This window comes from Apodemus sylvaticus, chromosome 4 (assembly GCF_947179515.1).
Source record: "Apodemus sylvaticus chromosome 4, mApoSyl1.1, whole genome shotgun sequence".
Taxonomy (NCBI): Eukaryota; Metazoa; Chordata; class Mammalia; order Rodentia; family Muridae; genus Apodemus; species Apodemus sylvaticus.
Window position 1 is genome coordinate 114,869,527 of NC_067475.1, and position 19,187 is coordinate 114,888,713.

Below are 19,187 nucleotides of genomic sequence, written 5' to 3' on the forward strand. Positions count from 1 at the left end.
GAACTAGAGCAGGTCTTTTTTTTTTTTTTTTTTTGACCAGTGAATCAAATGCCTAACATAAATGTAGGATCTGCTTTCTTCTACAAATGACCTGGGGGTCCTTCTCCAACACAGCTTAAAACTAAAGTTCTTATCACCGTCATCCAGAGTCTTCACCCCTCCTGAAAGAGATTCCCTGCTGATAAGGACAACCACTAACTAAATATGAATATTGAATATTGGTTATGCCTTTAAAATAAATGTAGTGCATGGCTCTCAATTTTGTTTTTGTTTGTGTAGCTTCTAATGTCTGTCTGTCTGTCTCTCTCTCTCTCTGGGAATTCTGCTCACTATGGAGTTACTGTAGCTTACATGGTACCTGTGTGCGTGTGTGCATGCATGCGTGTGTGCGTGCCCGCGTTCGTGTCTAATGGCTGACTTCTCCATGGTACAGAAAGGCCTTTCTTTCTAAGCTGCAGGCAGTTACTTGGAAGACCTCAGGCTTTAGCAGTGCCCTTATTGTTGTCATAGCTGATGCCACCAATGCCCTCAAGTATGTTCATAGGCAGGGGAAACACAATGGTGGAGTTCTTCTCTGTGGCCACCGTGGTCAAGGTCTGCAGGTACCGCAGCTGGAGGGCGATGGGGGACTCGGCCAGCACCATGGAAGCCGACTTCAGAGACTTGGAAGCGTTCATTTCTCCCTCTGCTGCAAGGACCTAACATGAGAGAAACAAGAGTTGACAACTGCTTGGTATCCGCAGCTTTCTCATTCTGGGCTTGTGTCCCCAATTTGTCACCTGTGTTTATCCCCACTCATGTTCTTGGCAAAGACAAGATTTTCACATCCTAGAGGATTTGAGAAAATTCAAACCGTTTCGCAAAGCAAGTGAGCTGTGCTGGTTAGTTGGTTGTTTTCTTTCGTTTGGATTGGTTTGATTGTCTCCTTGAGGGAACCTTAACTGAGGGATTGCCTCTGTTAAATTGCCCTTGGGCGAGCCTGTGGGGCTTTTGTTTTTTTTAGATTAATGATTGACATGGGAGGACCCAGCCCACTGTGGGCGGGGCTATCACGGGGCAGATGGCCCTTGGCTGTCTAAGAAAGCATCCTGTGCAAGCCATGAGGAACGAGCCGAGCCTCCTTGGCCTCAGGTTGGTTCTGGTTGTGGTCTTCATCACACCAACGGGGAAGTGGACTAGGTCACTAGGCATAAATAGTTTACAAATTATTAGTCACCGAATTTGATTTTCAAACAGATAAACGCAGTGTCATTCAAGCAAATGAAGACTTGACCATCTATCCTGGGAAAGTACCTTGAAGCCCTTTGGGGTTTCACTGTTTATATCCATTATTGAAGGAATCCAAAATTCAAAGTCTTTTTGAACTGGCTTTTTGTTGCTGTTTTTGTTTGTCTGTTTGTTTGTTTGTTTGTTTGTTTGTTTTTGCAAGGTGGCATGTTTTTATTTAATTATTATTTATTATTATCATTTATTATTATTATTATTATTATTATTATTATTATTATTATTATTAGTGTGTGTGTGTGTGTGTGGTGCAGGCACACCACAGCATGTATGTGGAGGTCTGAGAAGAACATTCAGGAGTCAGCGCTCCCGTACTGTGGATTACTGGGCTCCATGCCAGGTGGTCAGGCTTGCACGGCCAATGCTTCTCCCTGCCGAGCCATCTCTGACTCTCCTCTCACCCTGTTGCCGAGTTAGTCTCATCCTTACGATTTGATCATAGTTGTAATGAGCCCAGACCAACAAGCACCCCTGGGACCACTGCTCTTCTAAACCCTGAGGTAACCTAAGAGGAACTCTGGCCAGGGCTCAACTGACCCATCTGTGGGCGCGCTTTCCGTGGGTCAGCCACAGGAGTCCCTACTCAGTAGACAAAGAAGATAGGACTGAGGAACAAGCAGAGAGAAAGCGTCCTTAGCAACAGGTAAGGTTTCTTATGAGCAATACCTGGAGATTTCTAGTCTCTCACACCAGTCTATCTACACAGAAGCTAAAGTGACAGCAGATTACAGAACATTCAGGGCCAAACTGAGTTTCATATGTTCGAATACCAACCCGCCTTGTATTTAGTCATTCTTCTAAATTTAGTAACAGCTACCATACTCAAATAACAATGCTTAAGACATAAGCAGCAAGTTGGCCGGTTCTGAAGTATCAGTTGTGTAGTGATGGCGGTTCCCAAATGGCTCTGGGCTCTGCTTCATGGGATCTAAAATGCTTTCTCCAAACAGCAGTGGCCACACTTCATCCCCGAGTTGCTGATGACGCCACTCTGAAGATGCAACAGAGTCTTTACCCGCTGCTACACTTCCTCAGAGTATGTAAACGTTTCTTTTAGGGGAATTCTCAGGAAAGATAAATCTGTGAACAGAATCTCTTTTGGAACAGTAATTGGTATTCTACTCTTCCTTCAGTTTCATTCTTGTTCACCTCCGTGCTAACAGCATTTCTTACCTTGGCTCTGGCTTCCCGGGTGGCCTCGGCCTCAGCCGCCATAGACCTCTGCAACTGCACAGGAATCCGGACATCTTTGATTTCCACCCGGGCCACTCGGATTCCCCATAGCTCAGTGGCATCATCAAGCAAGGTCTGTTTCCAGAAGGAAAGGCATCGATCAGAGGACGTGGGACTTGACCCAAGTGTCTGATATGTTTGGGGAGGCTGTCTTTTTTTTTTTAAGCTCATTGATCATGTTAGGAATTGAAGTGAATCTGTTGAAGGTTTCATGGACACATCTGGAGCTGAGGGTATTGCTCTGCTGGCAGAGAACTTGTAGAGCAAGCAGAAAATCCCCGGGTTCGATTCCCAGAGTGACATAAACTGGGTGTGGTGGTGCATGCCTGCAGTCTCAGCACTTGGGAGGCAGAGGCAGGAGAATCCTAAGTTCAAAGTCATCCTCAGTTATATGGGGAATTCAAAGCCCACTTGGGATACGTGACACTGGGACTAAAGAGAAAGCTTTCACACCCAAAATCGTGATATAATACCTATTGGCCAACTAAAAGAGATTTAGTTACAGATTTCAGCAATTGTACATCAGTACATAGGCTTTTCACAGAGACTTGTCCTGGCCATACAGTTAGTGGCCGTGAATCACTGCATCAGCTTGACAACTGGAGTCTCAGGTTTCTCACCTAGGCTTCCTGTCATCTTTGTCACATGGGTTGGAGATAATGCACATAATGTGCTAGTGGTCATTCCTGATTTTTTTTTCCAAAATACTTGTCTTGCTTTCTTAAGCCTCTGCCTTGGAGCAGTAAGATACTAATGTTTTAAAGCAAGAGATGTTTTAGAACATATTTTTAGTACATTCTAAAAGTCTATTCTTGGGGCTAGAGAGATGAGTCAGCAGTTATGAGAGCTGACTGCTCTGCCAGAGATCCTGAGTTCAATTCCCAGCAACCCCATGATGGCTCACAGCCATCTGTAATGGGATCTGATGCCCTCTTCTGGTGTGTCTGAAATAGCTGCAATGTACTCATACACAAAATAAATAAATAAATAAATCTTTAAGATTGGACTCTTCAAAAGCTTTTTTAAAAAAATCTGTTCTTTATGCAGACTTTAAACTTTGGAAGACATGTTGCAGGTCACCCTAGAGACAATCAAGAGTGACAAACAAAGTCTACAGAGGAGGAGGGGCCAAGAACTTGGCAACCAATCAACCAGTGGTCTTGCTCCTGCTGGTCATGACTTTGTGGGACCCCAGGAGCTGTGAGACTGTCTAAGATGCTTGAGATCTGGTTTTGGAGTGTTGACCAAATTTTCAGAGTTCTTAACTGGTGTTTTTAGGCAGAGCTGATGGGTATCTGTCCATCCTACCTTCAGACTGCCACGAAGGATTCAGGTTGAATTTCCTTGTAACTCGTATGGAGGGGGCTCAGAATCACACAAAGTCATGGACATAAGAAAATACAAAAATGCTACTTATAAACTAGAATATGGCATTAGTGAGGTCACATTTTTTTGTTTACATGTTTGATGGTTGTTATTATTATGGGTGATTATTGATACTGGCTATAGTGTGAGATTTAAATTGTCCACATATCTTCCAGTTTTGCTGTCTCAAATGAGCCTTCCTGTTTTACTCCACTGAAATGTAGGAGCCCAGGGTCTGCCTGACAATGGTTGTTTTTCTTTTGGGGTAGTTTAAACTGAAAATAAATATTGCTTGGAACCTTTTTATTCCCCAAGACAGGGTTTCTCTGTGTAGCCCTAGCTGTCCTGGAACTCACTCTGTTGACCAGGCTGGCCTCGAACTCAGAAATTCGCCTGCCTCTGCCTCCCAAGTGCTGGGATTACAGGTGTGCACCACCACCGCCCGGTGCTTGTAACCTTTTTTAAAAAAGTTAAATGTGCAGTGTTTGTTCATAATATCTAACTTAAAGATAAAAAATAAGAGGAACAATTTTCAAAGCTCCTTTCTCCCAGGCAAAGATTTAATGTTTGCCTGCGTGAGTGTCTAGACACCACATGTATGCCTGGTACCCAAGGAAACCAGAACCAGGCATCAGATCCTCTGGAACTGGAGTTATAAAAGGTTATGAACTACCATGTGGGTGCTGGGAATCAAACCCAGATCTTCTGCAAGAGCACCAAGCACTCTTCACGGCTGAGCTATCTCTCTAGCCGCATGCAAATCTTCAAACCTATACTTTGTGATGATAGACAAACAGAATTACTAGAGGAAAAGAAACCCATCTTGAGAGTGCAGCTATCTCTGTGCCAGTGAGTCTCTGCTCTGCAATATTGATAGTGGGAGTCAATGACCTGGGTGAGGGAATTCAAGATGTGGGCTGTTAGTACCGAGGTCTTTACCTGGATGCTATGTGCAATCTCTTCTCGTCCAGACAAGATCTGGGACAAGGTCTGTGTCCCTAAGACATTTCTCAGAGTGGTCTGAGCCAGCAGAAACGTGGCCTGGTGAACATCGTTCACATTGGCCACAGCTGAGACAGCGCTGTAGATCCTGTAATAGACAACTCCATCCACTTGGGTGGTCACAGAGTCTCTCGTGAGGATCTGCAGAGCACAGACAGGGGGAACCATGTTGTATTACTTTGCAAGGCCTAGACGCAGCCAACCCAGAGTCTTCCCTCACAGAAGGACATCTTTAATGTAATGGCAACTCGGGCTAGCAGTTGCCAAACTTGTTCCATCTTCAAAATAATAACATCTCATAGCTAAAGACTGCACGGATTTGGTCCCTACCTACCCTGTAGCTTCAACTTAGAGCAGTGGTTCTCAACCTCCCTAATTCTGTGACCCTTTAATGTAGTTCCTCACGTTTTGGTCACCTGCAATCATAACACTATCCTATTGCTATTTCATAATTTTACTACTGTAAAATCACAATGTAAATATCTGACATGAAGAATATCTGCTATGTGACCCTTAGGGGTCTAACCCATGGGTTGGGAAGCATTTAACTTGGAGATTTCTTACATCCCACAGGCATAAAACCCTACTATCTTCTCCTTCCAAACAGAAATAGAATTTGTATCCTCTTATCTGCGTAGTATGTAGTTCTCATTAAGAGAAGCAATGCTTCTTAGGAAACATAGAGGGCACCAGAGACCATGTTCTAGTCTCAAGCAAAGCAAAAATCTTTACAGAAGTTCTCCATCTGGCATTCTGAACAGTGAGATGTTTTCTCTGTGTCTGTGTCTGTATTCTCTCTCTCTCTCTCTCTCTCTCTCTCTCTCTCTCTCTCTCTCTCTCTCTCTCTCTCCGTCTCCCTCTCTCTCTCTCTCTCTCTCTCTCTCTCTCTCTCTCTCCTCCCTCCCTCCCTCCCCCCCCCCCCCAAATGACATTTCTGGAAGGACCCTGGGACCAGAACCTGAAAACTGTCCATTGTCCACAAAAGCCCCTTTGATGCTTCCCAGTGTCTGGGACGGGTGGCTCACATCTGAAACTGGTCCCCATGCCTCCTGATAGCCCAAGGTGACCAGCAAGTACCTGGGCCTTGACTGGTTTCCTGACTGTTTATCGCTTTGGCCATCCCCAGTCCTCCATCTTTCCTGCGTTTTCTTTTCTTTCTAGATGTCTTTGGTTACAATAGGGCAGCATGCTAATATCAATAATATCAATATCTCGCTTCCTGTTCCCTAGAGCTCAGTTACTGGGTTGGGTCATGATTCATGCTATTTCAAGAATTATTTGAAGTTCAAATTCAGGTGGGTCCTGTGTAGCCTCTGTGCTATTCAGACACTTGTTCTGTTTCAGCACACACAGACACCAAATATGAACAGCAGAAGTAAAGATAAGTAATACAGCTATCTCTAAGGTCCCTCTGGGAAGGCTGTGGAGCGTGCAGTCTAGCCGGCCCCTGCTCTTCAGCAGGTACCACTGAGCTTCCCTGCCTTAACCCTCTGGCTTCCATCCAGCTTCCCAGCCAGTGCTCAGACTTTCAGCCCTTCCCTTCCAGTTCATTCTCATTTGGCAAAACAGAACCTTCTGAAGCAATTCATGCAGGCCCTGGGACTGGGGTGGGAGTTACGTCATCCTTTCCCTGGTGGGGTAAAACGATGCCCAATGCCCATGTCATCGTGAACCTGCGCACAGTTTGATTTTTAGCAACCTTTGAATTCCTTACCTCTTGTGGAGGAATGTTGCAAGTAACCGTTCGAAGATCAACTTTGACAAACACATCAATGCAAGGCAGGACCAGGATCAAACCTTTAAAAGAATAAAATTGATTTCAAGTTTGACCTATTCAAAAGAGTGGCAGGGACAGTCTCCTTGATATGCAGAGCATCGCTTTGTAATGCTGTCTGCGTTTCTCAGATCCTCAGTGTGAACACAAAAACCTTGGCGAAGGTAACTTCTTCTGATCAGTCAATAATTAAAGCAAAAGTAACAACTTACGAATGAAGGGCCTTTGGCAAAACACTAAGGTCCCTTGACATACATATTTTAATTTTTTTATTCTTAGGTCATCTATTTCTACTTAAACATTTATTTTGAGGCTAATTTAAAGGGGGTATTTAAGAAATTGGTTTCCTAATGATAAAGACTCAAGTTTGGCTTTGACTGTAAGCTATCGGCAACTGTGCCCACACCATGGACAATGCTGAAAGACTGAGGCTTTACAGCCCTCTGTCCAGGCTCAGGTACTCAGGAAAGAGTCTGAGGTAGGAGGATTACAAGCTCTCGCCTGCCTGGTTTACAAAGCGAATCCAAAGCCAGCTTGGACAACCTAGAGTTTTCTCAAAAATGAAAGAAAAAAATGTTAATGCTTGAGGTAGGTTGGCAGTAGAGCACTGGGCACTCGGCTAGAGCAATCTTCCAGGGGCTCAGATTCCCAGCAAACAGCACAGCTCAGAACTGAGAGCAACCAGACTCCAGCGTGCGATGGTATTGCACTCTGATTCCAGGTAGCAAATACAGGGCATGTCAGAGTGGGGCAATGTAAGAAATCCCATCTGAGAGCTCTGTGGGTCTTCAGCTCCGCCCTGGAGATTTGGAGATTTAAGTCCTTTCTAAGGATCGCAGCCACAAGGCGCACCAGCAAGATAAGGATATGGAGCGGAGCGTGTCCATCAACCAGGAAATCTTTGGCACTGTGTTTGTTTTCAGGGCAGAAATCAGCATTTAGTCTGTGTGAGTAGCCAGCAGGAGGGGCTGTTAATTCATAAATTTTTGTGCTTTGTTTTGTTCTCTAAAGCTTCCTGAGTCCTCGGGGAAGAATCCCCCATCCTAACCTCCGCCCCGCCCACGTCAGCCACCCCAACGCCTCGCCTGGGCCCTGCCAGGCAGCCCAGAGTGCTGGATACAGGGCTGCTCTTCTCATTAACACTTTTATCACTAAAGGATAATTTGCTATTTGCAGAAGTGTTAGCAATTTGGTTTGTTTCCCTCTGGTCCTCATGACGTTCTGAGGTAACCCGTTAGCCCCAGGGACATGCATGACGGGGTTTATTATCCCGGGACTCTTAGCAGCAAAACCTCTGGGGAGAATTCATTTAAGAGGGACACATTCTCCTCGGGAGTTCTCCCAGTGTTAGCTACTCTACCTCTCCAGTCCCTACTCTAGTTTTATTTTAACTTATAATCTTGGGCCCATCAGACTAAGGAGAGAGAGAGAGAGAGAGAGAGAGAGAGAGAGAGAGAGAGAGAGAGAGAGAGAGAGAGAGAGAGAGAGAGAGAATACTTCGTTATTCTTTATTGGTAGTCTCTAGCACTGATGTGTTTATAAATGTTTTATACATATATTACTTGTATTATATATGTGTATGCATCATATACATACAAATACACACACACACATACACATACACACATACACAGACACATACACACATACACATACACACATACACAGACACATACACATACATACACATACACACACATACACATACACATATACATACACACACATACACATACACATATACATACACACACACACATACACATACACACATACACATATACATGTTAGCCCTTCAAAAGATAATACAATCTAGCTCCTTGAATAGTCCCTGTGAATAGTTTTAATGGTCCACAGGGGCCATTTATTCTCTTTCTTGTTCCCAGGACCTGGCTTATCACAGCCATGGGAATAAGCTACATCCGGTCAATGTGATCTATTTATTGGATTACTCAAGGTGTGATTTATAAAACAGGTTCATCTTTCAGAATGCTCAAAAACATGGTCTACCCCACTAACATGCTATGGGGAAGCAACATCTGTCCCCTGCCTACAACATAAGGCCTCCTGCTTTCTAGGGTTTTTCTCGGGCCCTCGTTAGATGCCCTTGGTGGTGGCCGTGGTGGTAGCTGATGCCCACAGCCTCTGCCATACCTGGGCCCTTGGCTTTGTCAGCTTGGATGCGTCCCAGTCTGAAGATAACAGCGCGCTCATACTCCTTAATGATCTGAGAGGATAAGGGAGAACCTTTAGTCTTAGTATCTGTCAGTTTACGGGAAGATACCCATCTGTGTCCCAGGGCATTACCTTCAAGCACATCCATATTGAGATTGGGAAGGTTATGAGCATCAGCAGGAAGGAGAGAAAGCACAGAATCCAGCCGCACACACCAAGCCCGCTTTTGTTGGTGCCTGGAAGTGAGAGAGAAAGCAAGCTTGTAATCTAAGCGATTCTTAGCAAAGTTCTCGGGCAGCGTGGATGAGGAGGCAGTGCCTCCTGACACAGCCCAAGCCTGACAGGCATCCACCCACACCGGAAGTACAGTTGCACATAGATGTAGAGTATCTCTCCTCATGTACACACCGCACATACAGAATGTTTTGTGGTGGTTCTTAGAAATTAAATCAATCGGCCCCTTCCAAGAAGCCACTCAGCAATCAACAGTGATAATCAGTATTCTGTTTTCACATGACCAGCATGGTTTATCATTATCCAAATACAAAAAGATGTCTTGGAACATGACCATGAATCACTCATATCAGAACCATCGGGTTCTCGGGGCCCCTGATTCTGCAGATGAGGTTCAAAACAAGCCCTGAGATGGGCCAGGAGATGCCTTCATCCCTAGAGAGGAGTGGGAGGTGCCTGTGGGAGAACAGCTGAGAACCCTTGGGTGTGAGTTTCTATGCAGTCTCTCAAGTGCTGACTCCAGAGCTTTGCACAGACAATTCCTAAAGAGGCTCTCTGAGTCTCTGTTCTCTGTCACTAAGATGCAGTTAGAAGGTATTTACCTTGGAAGATTCAATGAAGACTAAATGATACTATATTTATATGGTCCTGAGCCATGCATTAATATGTGTGTGTCTGTGTGTGTGTGTGCTTGTGTCTGTGTGTATGCCTATGCCTATGTGCCTGTGTGTGTATGTGTGTGTGTGTGTGTGTCTGTATGTCTATGTATCTATATGTGTGTGCATTTGTATGTGTGTGCATGTGTCTGTTGTGTGTCTCTATGTATGTATGTATGTATGTATGTATGTATGTATGTATATCTGTACATGTATGTGCATTTGTATTTTGTGTGTTTGTATTATCTCTCCTTTCTCTCCCTCTCTCTCCCTGTCTCTGTCTGTGTGTGTGTACATGGGTATCTGTGCAGCTGTATCTGTGAGTGTTTGTGTGTTTGTATCCCTCTCTGTCTCTGTGTGTGTTTGTATCTCTGTACCTGTCTATGTGTGTATGTGTGTGTGTGTGTGTGTGTGTGTGTGTGTGTATGTATACCGTATTATTAGTGTAGAAATAGGGTAGAAAATCTAGGGTTTTGTCAAATTGCTTCGTAACAGAGGAAACTGGTTTCAAATCCAACCTCAACCACTGAATGCCTTGTGGCTTCAGTCCTGTCAAGCGTAATGTTTTGTTCATAAAATGTGCATATCTGTCAACCCTTTCATGTTAGAATTCTTTATAGTCATCATCGTTTTGTCTCCTTTGCAGTCCTCACCTGTCTAGTCCCTTCTCCTTGGTCGCTATCTCCATTCCCATCCCCAAATCTCTTCTGATGGAGTCACATCTTACGCTTGAACCTTAGAACTAATTGTATTTGCTAGCTACCCCAGCCCTGGCAAGCCCAGCCACCTTGCTGCCATGTTAGAGACCCGGGTCATCACTGTCTGCTCCTCATCCCTCTACCAAGCTCACCTGGGTACCTTCCACTGGTACGCTGGAACCTGAGGTATAGTTTTTAAATTAAGAGAGTTCTGGGTTTTCCTTTTATGGACAGTTATGTAATACAAATGTTTAAGCATCTTTATGTGTGTGTGTGTGTGTGTGTGTGTGTATGCTCAGGCACGTGTGCATGTGTGTGTGTTTATGTATGTATGTGTGCATGTGTGCATGCATGTGTGTGCATGTGTGTGTATGTGTGCTTGTGCGCATGTATGCATAGAATAAATCCCTGGTATTGTACATGTTAGGATAAAGGGATGGTATGTATAATCTTATCAATATCCAATGTCCCTGAGGAAGTGTGAACCAGCCCCTCCTCTCCAGCAGCCTCCTTCTGCACAACCTGAGCTCATGATATACAGATTGTTTCAGACTTGATGGGAGAAATTATCTCCATTTCAGAGATATATTTATTATTAAAACCCTTTATTCTTATTTATTTATTTATTTATTTATTTATTTATTTATTTATTTATTTTGACAGGGACTCTTAATGTAGGTCTAGCTGTCCTGGAACTCTCTATGTGGACCAGGCTAGACTCAAAGTCACAGAGATCCAACTACCTCTGCCTCTCAAGTGCTGGGATTAAAGTTATGTGCCACTATGTCTAGCTCAAAGCTTTTGATTAATAGAGTTTTAGTGATTATCCTATACAGGCTCTAAATAATCTCATTTACATTATGAACACAATGGCTTGCCTGCCTACTCTAAAGCTAAAATTTCTGGAACACCAGCCTCTGAAGCCATGGAACTGCTCTGAGGTGAATCTGATGTGTCCATGAGGGATCAAAAGACACTCTGGGTCTGGTGAAATGGCCCAGGGGACACCAAGTCTGGTGACCTGAGTTCGATTCTTAGGGCACACGTGGTGAAAGAAAAAACCAACTCTTGTAAGTTGCCCTCTGACCCCCATGTCTGTGCTGTGGCATATGAATGCATCCACATATAAATAAATGAAATACAAGCTTTAAGTAAAATATAGGATATTGAGTGCTTGTGTGCTCAAAGAATGAGTTCTATATCCTAGTTTCTATTGATTTTTAGTATCAGTACAAACCTGTACATGAATTCCCACTGGAAAACTCAAAGCTTAGGACTTAAGTTCCCCCTAACTACCTCCTTCTCAGCTCAACATTCATCTAGAGAAGAAAAATGACTGCCATTGATTGTGATTGTCTTTACAGGCAAATTCCCGGGCATTTACATGCCCATGTTTGTCACTAGAGGTGACAATCTGTTCTCCTACCTGTCTTAAGGTGGGCAGCTTCCTGCGGTGTCCATGGCAAGTAATGCTTGCCTTCCTGTGCTTTTTGCCTCGGAGCTCACAGAATTGTCACTTTATACGTAGTCTGTCCGTTGTCCCTTTGATTTTTTCATCTCTGAGACTAAACATTTAAGTCTTATGCTCACTGTCATTTTTCATCATGTTTAATTTTTTTAAACATGACATAAAGACAGGAGATTCAATTAAAGGCCTAAGAGCCAACTAGTGCTGAAATGGAAAAGCCGAGGCTTGGCCCACACACTTAGAACAGCATAGAAAGCCTTAGCAGGACTAGTCCATGGGCAGACAGGACATGAGCAGAGCTGAAAAGCCAGGCCTTGGTCTGTGGCCACATATTCTAATTAAGACAGCTGTACATCAAAGCCAAGGACGCCATGACAGTCAGCTGATCTGATCCCACATGAGCACTCTCCTCTGCCCAAAGATTATAGCAGTGAGGAGTCGCTAAGACAATGTACATAAAGGAATTAGAACCCCAGAGGGGAGGTGGGGAAATCATGATAGTCGTCCAGGGTTTTGAGAGTGTGTGTGTGTGTGTGTGTGTGTGTGTGTGTGTATGTGCATGCACATAGTTATGCATCTTTGCAGAATTAAAGTTGATATTTGGTGTCTATTATTCTGTCCTTATTTTTTGAGATAGGATTTCTCCCTGAATCTAGAGCTAGCCATTTCAGTAACACTGACTGGTGCATATCTCTGTTCCCCAGAGATCCTGCAGTCTTTGCCTCTTTCCCATCAGCACCTGAGTTAGGATTAGAGGCATGTGCAATATCACCAGGCCTTTATCTGAGTTCTGGGCGTCCAGACTCATGTGCTCACACTAGCACAGCAAGAACTTCCCTACTGGGCCATCCTCCCAGACTCTAACTTTTGGAAGACAGGCAGACAGACAGACAGACAGACACAGACTCATAGAGGGGAGGAAGGAGGAAGAAAAAAGGAGAAGGAAGAGAAGGTGAAGAAGATGAAGAAGAAGCAAAAGAAGCTGGAGTGGGAAAGAGGAGGAGGAAGAGGAGAAGGAGGAGGAAGAGGAGAAGGAGGAAGAAGAGGAGGAGGAAGAGGAGAAGGGGGAGGAGGAGGGGTAGGAGGAGGAGGAAGTTTAGAACTGCCCATTTAGAACTGTGCAAAGCTGTTTATGCTGACAACCCTAGTACATGTGCACCTGAGCCAGGTCAGTGAGTTGTCCATTCTAGGCTACAGAGCAACACCCCATCTCAGCACTAACAGCAATAGAACTTTCTAGATCAGAGTTAGTTAGGATGAACACAGTGAGTGCTCTCCTCACGGACTCCTCCCTCCAGAATCTGGGCCCCACCATTAGTGAAAAGACCCAAACGCTGCAGCAGCGGCACTCAGCAGCCCAGGCACTCAGTCACCTACGCTCCTGACCATCAGTAGCTGAGCTTTCGATGCTCTCTCTACAGTTTTGGGGACCCGGACGTGGGTCCGCGGAAAGCCCTCCATCAATCTGCCTCTTTGCACAGATCTGCATGCTTCACTCCCCTTGCAAGTCCCGTGTTCGCCTACCTCAGTGCTCAGCTCAGACATCACCTTCTCTTCTAGAAAGGTCTTCCTATAACCACCGTCACTACCACCCTAGTGTAACTCTAGAGTCCACCGTGAATTTTAGCTCTTCTCTGTGAATACTTCGTGCTTCGATAGGGGGCGCTCTGTTCCTAGCTCCCTCCTGGCTCACAGAAGAAGCCAATGGGTGAGCGAGGGTCCACTCTGACCCACTGTGAAGTCTCAGAATGACTCTGCACCACAGGTTAGACTTATGGGTCTGTTGGAAGTTCTTGTCGGAAATAATGACCCAGCAGAAGAGCTTCTGTCTCCTGAGACTTAATTAACCCAAGAACCAGAAGCCCTTACTTTTCTCCTTCATGTCCCTGCCTTCCTGTAGCTCACCCCCACATAATTATGAGAAAATAGGAGAGAATGTGTCTCGTTCTCCTCTGTCCCCATACTCCAACAACATCTCTGCCAAAAAAGCACAAATATTTTGTCCTTAAGGTTTATCAGTAATCTCACAACAGGCTCATGAATACCATTGCAAATAGCAAACATCCTGACAGACATACAATATTATATGTTTACGTAAGTTGTATTAATTAGTCATGGGCAGGCTCTCATGTATCCCAGGGTGGCTTTAAGCTAATATGTAACTCAGATAACTGTGAGCCGCTGGTCCTCCTTCCTCTACCTGCCGAGTGCTGGGTTACGGGTGCGCACTCCCACACATGATGAAGCCTAGATCAGTGTGCATGCTAGGCACATACTCTATCCACTGAGAGGCATCCCCAGACCACATGCATACGTTTTTACAGTTTATAAAAGCATGTGAGAATTAGTATAAGACTTTAACTTGAAAAAAAATGGCCTGGAATAAAACTATTTGGCTAACATGATACCAGTTAGCACAAATGTATGCATTAAAAAAATGCTGGCCCAGGCAGTGGTGGCACACGCCTTTGATCCCAGCACTTGGGAGGAAGAGGCAGGCGGATTTCTGAGTTCAAGGCCAGCCTGGTCTACAGAGTGAGTTCCAGGACAGACAGAGAAACCTTGCCTTGAAAACAAAAACAACAACAACAACAACAAAATTCTGGAAGAAAATGAAAACATGTTTCTGATTTGTGAAAATATAGCAGTTCTTAATTTTTTAAATATCTTTGATGCTTTTTATTGTTTTCCAAAAAAAAAGATTTGATTTATTTTTATTTTATGAGTATGGGTGTTTGCCTGCATGCGTGTATGTGCACTGTGTGCATGCTGTGTTTGAGGAGGCCAGAAGAGGGCGTCAAATGCCCCAGGACTGGATTTATAGACGGTGGTTAACTACCTCTTTGATGCTGGGAACCGAATTGAGGTTTTCTTCAAGAGCAGCCAGTGCTCCTAATAGCTGATCCACCTCTTTGACCCCTAATTCTGTTTTCTTAATTTTACAGATATTAATGCTTTTACAAAGAAATTTTTAAATAAAAAAATTCACGACTAGTAAATGTTCTTCCTCCTCCTCTCTACTCCTCCCTCTCTCCTTTGCTTCCTATCCTCTTAAGTCACAGTGGGTAAAATGGAAATCTGGTAGCTTCTAGGATCTCTCTGTAGAAAAATACAGCCTTCAGGCACCAGATATGAAATTCAGCATAAAACCCAAGGGTAACACTGCTTTTTGGCGGCTATAACTCATCTTTCCTGCCTATCCATTCCTCCCAAACAGGCAGAGAGCATTCATCAAAGAAAAATTTTAAGCAAACTATAAATTTGCCAAACGGAACACAGATACTCAACATGGTTTCAACCTGATGACTTTGACCCTGGGAATTGGTCTGAATGCAACTTCTCAAGCCCAGACATACCTGGAGCACCAAGATTTCCTGGATGTAGGTGATGGCACACGGGAGCCCACAGTTCTTAGGAACTGCCCCAGTGAGATGCCAGTGTTGATCCTGGGTGGAACACCTAAGGCTCAGGTGTCTGATTCCAGTCAACTCTTTAGTGAAACAGAGAGAGGCTGGGCAGTCTGTGAACCGTGAACACTGCACAGTGGTGTGCTGGCAGGGGTTTGGCTGGCCACGGGGTTTCTGGGTGTGGGAAGCTCTGATGTGTGGCACTGCCACAATGTAACTGTCACCCCATGACCAGGGGACTCCACCTACCCTTGCAGATCATGGGCTGGAGTTACAGAGGCACATACACAGCTTTGGAAAAATCCCAGCGGCTCAGGCAGGGGTGGTGGCAGAGACTCGGCTATCCAACTCCCTCACCATTGCGAGGAAACAGACATCTCTGAATTGCTAGGAAGACTTAACACTATCTCCTGACCTAACACTGTCTACTGACCATATTGGAGTTGGAGCAGAAGGATACACTCGGTCTCTAGGTTTCAGAGGAAGAACCACAGTGCGCTTTACAAAAATTTTGAAAAGCCCAGGAAACACAAGCCCCATCCTGTTCCTTCTGTAAAAGTACAAGTTTATTGTTTGATTAACAGATCCAGAGTACAAAAAATTATAGCCACCCTGGGACCCTCACTGATGACGTAGCTCCAGTTGTGCCCTCTGCTCAGGCGCTGTCTCACCCTGTTACCCAGAAACCAAAATTCTCAAGGAAGCACTTGTTTAAAAGGTGAGGCCCAGCATAGCACACATCAGTGTTCATATCATAATATGAACACTGACGAGGTTGAGTCAGGAGGATAGCCAACTTGAGATATATAGTGTCAAGTCTTCCTCCCCCCAACCAAAAGTCACATAGGCTAATCATTGGATTAGTTTTTTTAATTGTGAAGAGTTTCTGAGTCCAAAATGTGTAAGTGCAGAGGCAAAATTAAACTGCGCTTTCTTCATCTCCCTTAATACCCATTCATAGCCCACCTCTGTGTCTGTCCCAAGATCAGTGCGAAGTCAGGTCAAACCTTTCAGATTGAGTGCATTTAACAGATGATACATCTCACCTCCACTTTGTTGCAAACTGCCTGCCTGATGTTCCCACCAATGTACTTAGGAAATGTTTTGATTTAGGAATTTCTTTTTTCACTGTAACTATAAAAAAACGTCTTTACAAAACCATCCCGTAAAACCCTTTCCACAGTGGGATGTATTATTTAGGACAGCTGGAATTCATGGTCACTCAGATCTGGCTCAAAAAAATAACCTACCAAGGACTGTCCTCAGCTTGGAGAGGGGTTCTGAAGAAGGGGTGTCTGGGAGCCGCGAAACAAAGGACCGAAGTCAAATCACGGGTCCAAGCTGGCGGCCTATGCTTTCTCGAGACAGCTTTCCAGCTTCTTTCTCTCTGTTCTGCTCTCTCTGGAGATCTCCAGACAGCGCTCTCTCTATGTTCTGCTTGAGACAGTCCTCCAAGCATTTCTCTCTTGCTATTCTAAAAAGTTCTCCAGACAGCTCACCTCCCAAAAAGCATACGCCCATTCTTTTATTTCACATCTTAATCCAGTCATTTACTCCGGTTCCCTTTTGATTATCCTAAGAATCAGCATCCTGTGACCTTAGCCCCTTAATTCTTAAGGAGACTGCACACATTGCAAAAGAATTCAGAGATCTATCTGCTTAACACAGACACTAAGCTAGCCAGATGGGACCCTGCCCTGAAATTATCATTTCTACCACAACTGGACTTAACCTTGCTCTGTCCCAGGCCAACCCAGAACTCAGGAATCTGCCTTTGTAAGCAGAAACAAAAAACTTAGCAGGGTGGGATCTCCAGCAATCACCACTCCCTAAATCTCTTCATCATCTCCTTCCTTTGTGTCTTTCTGACAAGTTGGCTCACTGTGCAGCTGCCTCTGTTTCTTTAGATTCATGAAGCCCCTCATGTAATTCAAATTGCATCCTTATTTTTTTTGAGAAATTATGTATCTTTGAACCCATGTTTTTAGAGTTCTTTTTTGCAGCCTTAAAGGCTGTCCTGAAGGCCCCAGCACTTACTGTTTTGCTGAGACATTAGCCACGCCTTTGTCTCCAGGACCTGTGCGGTCTCTGATTGTCATGGAGTCATTAATGTTAACAGGAAGGGTGTTTATTCAAGAAGGAACATAAAATATGGACAGTATTATACAAGCAAGCCTTACGCCCACAGCAGCCATGGACACTCGTGGAGTCCCATGCGTGGAGTCCCCTGTCCCAGGGGCCATGTCATTCTATCCCTACCAAGGCCATGCCGGACCTGGTGATAAACTATCTCTTACTCCTTTTGAGATGAGAATTGGATTTTTCATTAACTAGAAACCTTGACTCTTAAAAAAACAAAATACTAAAAGAAAGAAAAGAGCACAGAGCTTGCGTGCCTGCAATACCGATCCTTGGGAGGTGAAGGCAGGGAGTTCAGTAGCAGCCTGAGCTACAAGGATTTTTTCAAACCATGCTTAGTGCTTGTGGGGCTCTCAGTATTGATATGCCTGCTTCCTGAGAAAAGTCTGCTTTCCAATTTGGGTAAATGTCTATTTTATTTTTCTTTTCTTTTTCTTTTCTTTTTTTTTTTTTTTGGATTTGGTTTTTTTGAGACAGGGTTTCTCTGTATAGCCCTGGCTGTCCTGGAACTCACTCTGTAGACCAGGCTGGCCTCGAACTCAGAAATCTGCCTGCCTCTGCCTCCCAAGTGCTGGGATTAAAGGCATGCGCCACCATTGCCCGTTATTTTCTTTTCTGAATTAGTAACACCAGATTCTTTCTCAACTTCCAACTTGAAATAGGGTTTTGGCAACTGAAGGTTACCGAGCACAGATTCAATCCCACGTGAAGCACACTTTGCAAACCTTCCCACAGCCCCACCATCCCTTTAACCAGTCCCCAAACTCTCCAAGACCCAGCTTTTCCATTTGTAAACCAATAGTGAGGACTCCCCTCATACTCATCAGAAGGAACCCGAACCAAACACTTTCCAATTCATCCCAGTCATTAAAACTAAGCATAGTACTTAGTACTTCCAGGCTAAGTCTCACTCTCTCAACTTCGCTCCACTTATCTGAAATCATGTAGCTTAAGCGGACTTTGCTCTTCATCACAGTGTCATCAGTAACACTTGAAGAGGAGGAAAGTCAGCCTCCATCACATCTTGGCTATGTAAGGTGAGGCAATCAATGCAAAGATAGACACATGCCTCTTTGGTCACAACAGGAGTGCTGGAGAACAAGTTATAGACCACTGTTCAAAAAGCACATAATCCCAGTGGAAATAGCGAATGTGAAATGAGGACTTCTAAATAGAATTGAAGCCTCCCTCTTCTCTCTCTCAACCTCTCTCTTTGTGACAGGGTCTCGCTATATAGTCCAGGCAAGCCTTGAACTCACAGTAGTTCTCCAGTTCTCCTGCCTCAGCCTTCAGAGTGCTGGGTTACAGGCATACCCAGTTTGAGTCCCTTGCCGTGGGTTCACCCGTGATCACCCCTCAGCTCCCCAGTGCTCCAGTCCTTCTGTGATTAATGTGTGGATAGCGTTCAGAGAGGAGCAAGGAACCTACCCACTAAATTGTTCTTCTCCAGTTTCTCCGGTGAATCCATCTCATTCTTGAGATGCTTTTCAAATCTTGCAGATGGTCCTGGGTCAGGATTGGAGCCTGGCAGCAGGCATCAGCTCAGTGGTGTGTGGAGAGGAGGACAGAGCGAGAGGCTCCCTCTCCTCAGCATATACCCTGAGGAGTAGTAACCCTGGTGCAAGCAGCCTAGAAACAAACAAAGCACCTTCCCTGACATCACTGTCTCTGTTCAAAGAGAAAAGGCAAAAGAAGATAGCCTTCTGCCTTCCCCTTCTGAGGATTTCTAAATAGAATTGAAGCCTCCCTCCT

At 44.6% G+C, this 19,187-nt stretch overlaps 1 protein-coding gene across 1 annotated transcript; it reads right to left on the bottom strand.

Moving 5' to 3' along the window:
• Positions 1-476: 476 nt before the first annotated feature.
• Stoml3 (stomatin like 3) lies at positions 477-18,903 on the bottom strand. Its single transcript, XM_052178727.1, has 7 exons — positions 18,864-18,903; positions 8,966-9,069; positions 8,813-8,885; positions 6,599-6,681; positions 4,822-5,025; positions 2,458-2,592; positions 477-698 (listed from the first exon to the last, which is right to left on the bottom strand). Exons 1-7 carry the CDS (start codon positions 18,901-18,903, stop codon positions 477-479), a joined length of 861 nt encoding a protein of 286 aa, XP_052034687.1.
• Between the last annotated feature and the right edge of the window lie 284 nt (positions 18,904-19,187).